Raw genomic sequence first — 6,013 nt, forward strand, 5'->3', positions numbered from 1 at the left:
CCTGAATCCCAGGCCCAATAAGAAGTTCTCTAATGTAGCAATTCAATATGCAAGGGCTCGATATATAACTTTAAGGCGTTCAACGTAGTCACCTGATGCCAGACACCCAAAGCAACAGATTTTTATAACAAAGAATTCTTAGCTTCAATAGTTTCATGTAAAAAAAAAAAAATGATTTATGAACAGGAACAGCTTGTCATACCAAGAGCAATGTTCACAAGTAGCTTTTCTGGCAGGACTCCTGATACAAGACAAGCAGAAATTCATGCAGCTCTTAAGATAATAATCTGTTGTTGTATTAAACTTTTATTCACCTTTTGAACTTCTGCCTGCTACGCAACTACCAAAAAAAACCCCAGAGATGCTACCCGAAGACTTTGTCCTGTTCATACCTTGGTCATACAACTGCATCATACATAGTATGTTTTTTTGGCTTTGATTTAGTGTGTGAATCCAGCCACCGTAGATTTTCAGTGCAAATAAATCATGATTTATGACTTATCCTATTCAAACAATTCCACAGTTGGCTGGATTTGCACAAGAATCATGGAGTTTGCAGCCAACATTCCTACAATTCTGAAAAGTTACAGTATGGTATTTCTGGAAAGCATTATGTTGAAGAAGGCTGGTATAAACAATGACTCTTCCCCCAATTCAACCTGACCCAGGTAACATGCTAGCCAGTGGATTATGAGAATAGAACATCTAGATCAGTGTTTCTCAACCTTGGCAACTTTAAGCTATGTGGACTTCAACTCCCAGAATTCTGGGAGTTGAAGTCCACATAGCTTTAAGTTGCCATGGTTGAGAAACACTGATCTAGAGAATATCAGGATGGGAAAAACAACTCTATGTAGTACCTGTAATAGCTTTTACAAAATATACCTTATATTCCTCTTTGGAGATTTGTTTTTATCAATGAAAATCAGATTGAAATTTGGTAAAACAAAATTAAAATATTAAAAGATTGGACTGAGAGAGGGTGACTGGCCTAAAGTCACTTAATAAATTTCTGTGGCTGAGGATGGACTACAACCTGAGTCTATCTACTCCTACTTCAACACTTTAACCAACACCACACCGGCTCTCATATCCATCATCCCAATCAGCGTGGTCGTCTATTAGGTCCTGCTAGATATTATGCAGATATTATCCATTTTACAAATATTGCATCTTTATGCAATAAATCAAGTGCTTTCAGGGACTTTAGAGGGTTCCCCAGGGAGTAGAGTTTTACACAGAAAATACTATAGTATACAATATATATATACGTTGACAAACATCTCAGAATATTTACTGTGCAATCTTACTTATGCATATGCAGAAGCTAATTTAGTGGGACTCACACACTCTGATACCAAGGGGTCTTGTTTAGATTAGATACTCCAATGGTTGAAGGGGATTCTAGTCCTCAAAAACCTTCTGCTACAGCAAATTTGTTAAACTTTTCAGACATCCTGAGTGTTTTTATCCCCCAGTGCAACAGACTAACATAGTTACTCCTGTGAGGATAAACTAAAATGATTTGTGGAAATCAAACATTCGACTGAATGCCAAACTGCAGAACATTTCAGATGCTCAACGTCCTTGACTCCAATGAGCTGTTTATCAGTTCAACGGTCTTACCCTGGGCTTGAAGGCTGACATCCAAAAGAGAAACTACATATATGGAGTTCCCATTTTTCTCTTCCCAACGTGATCAGGACTGGAAATATTTATGAAGTGCTCTATAATAACCCAGGCAGGCTTTAAAGCCCCAATAAGCATCTGGCAGGCTGCTGCACTAATTCTCTAAGGAGAACACGCTGGCCGGGATTTAATGACATTTTAATGCAAACCCTGCAAATAGGAGATTTCCTTCTTAGCTTGGTTCCTCCTTTACTCTTCATTCTATTTTTTCTGGAATAGTCCCTGGCAGGGACAGAGTTTAACAAACTGGGGAGAAGGAGGAAGATGCTGAAGTGTTCTGGCCCCCAATGTATCTCTGACTCATAAATCATACTCTCTTTTTCCAGATTTCTCTCACAGTGGCAAGCCCACACACACAAGAGCGAAAGGGAGGAATTTTGTACAACAGAATACAAGCACTACAATACCATCTTAACAGTCCGAATATCCTAACAACCAAAGTGATGGTTTCCACTGAAAACTCAGTGACCACCTTATTGGTTACATCACCTTAACCCAATATTTCGCTGCCTGAAGTGGAACTCAAATGCTCTTCTCCCACCAGATTCTGCAATTCTTTATTTTTTTAATCTCGCTGCTCCATTCAGATATCAACTGTAGCCTTCCTCATATTGCTGCCTAAAGGTGGTCACTCACCCCTGCTTGTACAGTACTGTATTGCTTTCCTAGAAATCCTGCTGAAAATGTATGAACTCAGATTTTGTAAGTGTTGATGCTCCACACTGAAGCTTGAAACTCCAGTTCCTAAACCAAAGCAGGCAGACTTCAAGCTTGCAAAATCCATTTTTTCTTTTTCAGAGGACACCGAGACATTCATGCTCTGAAGCCAAGTGCAAGCTAGTGGCTCACAGTGACAGACTTAAATTATCAATTAAGAACATGCTCAGCCCAAAAATTTGGGATCAGACCCAGAACCAAGTCCGCAAGTCTTTTCACCCAAAAAAGACATCCCTCGTTCTCTAACATCACCACCTCTACCTGAGGCATTCTGTTATGGCAACCACATTTATGATCAATGGCAAGGAGAACTTTTTAACGATTACTATTGTAGGACCAATACAATAGTCTGCAACCTTTACCAATCTACTGTAAATCACTCAAAGGTCTATCTACCTGTCTAGATCCCACTTGTAATTCAAGGATGGGTCTAATACATCACAGTACACCCCATCTCTAGTCTCAGGAACTCTTCTAGAGCGAGCAGCTTGGGAGTCAGAAAACTGGTGATCCAGAAATAATTTAAAAAGGACTCATTTATCCGCATTCCAGTTGTTGCAAAGGTTTCTGTACTCAATAAGTATGACAGGAGCCCCCCAGAGCAGACTGTATAACAAGAATGGTCTCACCCATCTTCTACTCATAACTATAGGAAAAAGCCATCCAGATTTCATAAATGGTTGGCAATAACTAATGAGGACAGAAGTCTGCTAGAAAGAGAACTGGTCTCTAAGGTACTGAAAGGGACAACACCGTCATTGTCTTGAATGCCAAGGTGAGAACATGTACAAGAATGTGGGAAAAAAATAAAAGAATGACTAGCTCCAAGTGTAAGAACCACTAGCCACTACCAACAACTAAGCTATATACTAGGAAGAAATTCATTCTTTGAGTTGCACCCTTAAGCAGCCAAAACAAGCATCTTCCACACCCAAAAGAAAGATAGTGGAAGGCTTGGGAGAACCTTAAGGTTTAGAAAAATAGAAGAACAAGGATAAGAAAAAAGAACTGCATAAGTGGGTGGGAACAGCCCAGTGTGGATTGAAAATTACTAGTGGCCACAGATTCCCATCTGGCTGGCCACTGGAAAAAAGGAGAAATGAAATACCTGGAGCAAGGCATGGCTGGCCAGCCAACCCTGAACCTGATTGTTCAACACTACAACGTTTTGTTATAGTTCTCTAGATGCCACTCCAGAGAAACTGTTTTGAAATGCAACATGCTATATTCCTAAATAAACTAATATTGAAAAGCAGCTCCAGGTTCAGTAGGTCTCACAGGACAGCTGCTGTCAGGGGAAGGCAAATACAGAAGGAGCAGATATCATCCTAGCATCCTGTCTGTGGGTCTCTAGAATTCCTTGGCTATTGGAATTTGGTTGAGAGACACCCACCACACAAGCACAAACACAGACGAAGTCCAAATAACTCACCAGTGATACACTTATTGGCCAGCTTGAGCTCAGAGCATTCACCCCAGTCTCTTTCTTCCCCCCTGCAATCTAATTTGGGAATACCAACACTAACCTCCCTTATGTAAGGTTGTTTTAAAGGTAGGAGGAAATGTATGTTTTAAAGGTAGGAGGGAATGTATGCGAAGCAATGGGAGTCCCCCCCCCCCACATCACCCCTGTGTATTAGCAGCTAAGCCTCACCATTCAAGGTCCTACCCAGGACTGCAGCCTAGGAGGAAAAACTCAGAATTAGATACCCGGGAGCACTTTCCGGGGAGAAAACCACCCAAACCCAAATGGGGTGCCAGCCTTTCCCGGACTTACTCCTCTTCTACCGAAAAAGCGCAGAGGGATACGGTCGCTGTTATTCCAAAGGCGATGTCGGCAGAGCAGCCGCTCCTGGCGATGAAGCCATCTTCAAGTTAGCGAACCGCGGACTCCCTCCACACCCACGCCCCAGTCAGAAAGGGGGTCTTTGGCAGCCGCGGGCGCGCTCTCTGCGCGGCTGCAAGAGCGCCCCGCCGCCCCGCCACCATCCTTCCTCCGTCAAGCGCGAGCACCCCACGAGCCAGCAAACCCGGGCAGGGGGCGGCAAGGGGGGGGAATAACGCACCTCCCCTTCCAGCCACGCGGAGGGTTCCCTGGTGCTTTGAAAGGCCGCGACGCGTTGCGAGCACACGCGCGCTGGAGAGCTGGGCTCGGCCGTGGGCGGGCGGGCGAGCGAGCGGCTCTTCCGAGTCACGACCCGCATCGACCGACGGCCGACAGTCCCCGGAGGAGAAAGGGCTCCGCCGCGGCCCCTGCGCGCGTCCCCCGGGGAGCCTCGGCGAGTGGCGGGAGGCGACGCCGAGGGCAGGCTACGGGAGAGGCTCTGGGCAGACCCGGGACGGCGACCTTCCTAGGGTCGCGTTCGCACGTTTCACTTCCCCGGCGAGATGCGGAGCGTTAATCAAAACAGGGGTAAACCGCCTGGGGTTGAGCGGCGGGGAGGGAAAGCCAAAGGGAAGGAAGAGCCGGACCAGCGCCCGGGGAGCCCCAAAGAAACCAGCTCTTTCCTCCACGGACTGCAGCGCCATCCCTGATCTTGGAGGGAGTCCCGCCGGCCTCGGCGGGGCTTGCTCCCGAGTAAGCCCGCCCGTGCTTTCAGGCTGTGGCTGCACGACGCCAGCCTAGGAGCGGGAGAAGGGTGCAGTCACCCAGACTGACTTCCGAGGAAACGTGCGCACGGAGGACCATCCACCTGCAAGCGTCGGGCAGCGAGCGGGGAGGCAAGGAGGGAGACTCCGCGAGCCTTCCTCCCCGCCCCGTCTGCCTAAGGAAGGAGCCGACTCTCCGTGCCCCCGGTCGGCGATCTTGCGCGGGGGAGAGCGGCGCCGGAGCTCTCACCTTCTTGCCCTCCGCAGCGGCGGAGCGCCGAGTCCCGCCGGTCAGGGAGGAAGAGCGCCCCTGGCCAATGTGGTCCTGTTGCGGGGACATCGCTTCCATCAGATTCCCCTTGACCTCTGCGCTGCTCAGACAGCCCAAAGCAAGCCTGAGGTCATCCCAGGCGCGTACTCGACCCAGGGCGAAAGGCGGCCGCCCTCCCCGGAACCCCTCCGCGCGGCTCTCATGGAGAACTGAGGCAACGGCGCAACGAGGAGCGCGCAAAAAGCAGCGCCGCCGCCGCGGAAACGGCCAGCGCCAGCAGCGGGTCGAGCGCAGCCAGAGCCAGCGCGAGTGCGGCAGACAGCGGCACGGCTGGCCCCGCCCACCCCGAGGCCAAGACTACTCAAGTTTTGCGGCGAGGCTCCACCCAGAAATGGAAGCCGAGGCACAAGCCCCGCCCCTTCCCCTGCGGAGGGGAATCTAGCCCGGCCAGCGTGCTTTGTAGCCCCGCCTCTCATTTTAATCCACACCGCTAGCCCCGCCCACAAACGAGACTGCAGAATTCCGAGGTGGGGGGTGGGCGCGGCCGTCGGCTTGAGTTTTGTTTTTCAGAGGAAAGGAAGGGGATGTTATTTTAGTGTTCATATTATTATATTTTTATCCCTGATTATCGAGTCTTTGGACTCGCAGGACTGAGACAGAAACCCTTTGCAAATTAAAACAAATTAAAAACGGTTTTTTCCTATCATTTGATCTCAATGTTACTAAAACAACCGCTTTCCCATAATC

General features: G+C 48.1%; 1 protein-coding gene across 2 annotated transcripts in view; it reads right to left on the reverse strand.

Moving 5' to 3' along the window:
- Positions 1-5,653, reverse strand: part of ARHGAP20 (Rho GTPase activating protein 20) — a 79,966-nt gene extending 74,313 nt beyond the window's left edge. For both annotated transcript variants that reach the window (XM_015888543.3, XM_025168333.2), the window contains exon 1: positions 5,246-5,653. In XM_015888543.3, the coding sequence (XP_015744029.1) occupies positions 5,246-5,344 (99 nt within the window). In that variant the 5' untranslated portion in view covers positions 5,345-5,653. The remainder of the gene's footprint in view (positions 1-5,245) is intronic.
- Positions 5,654-6,013: the final 360 nt, after the last annotated feature.

Source organism: Python bivittatus, unplaced genomic scaffold (genome assembly GCF_059951505.1).
Source record: "Python bivittatus isolate LINGU-HERP-01145 unplaced genomic scaffold, Pbiv_v1 ctg000340_np1212, whole genome shotgun sequence".
NCBI classification, from domain to species: domain Eukaryota; kingdom Metazoa; phylum Chordata; class Lepidosauria; order Squamata; family Pythonidae; genus Python; species Python bivittatus.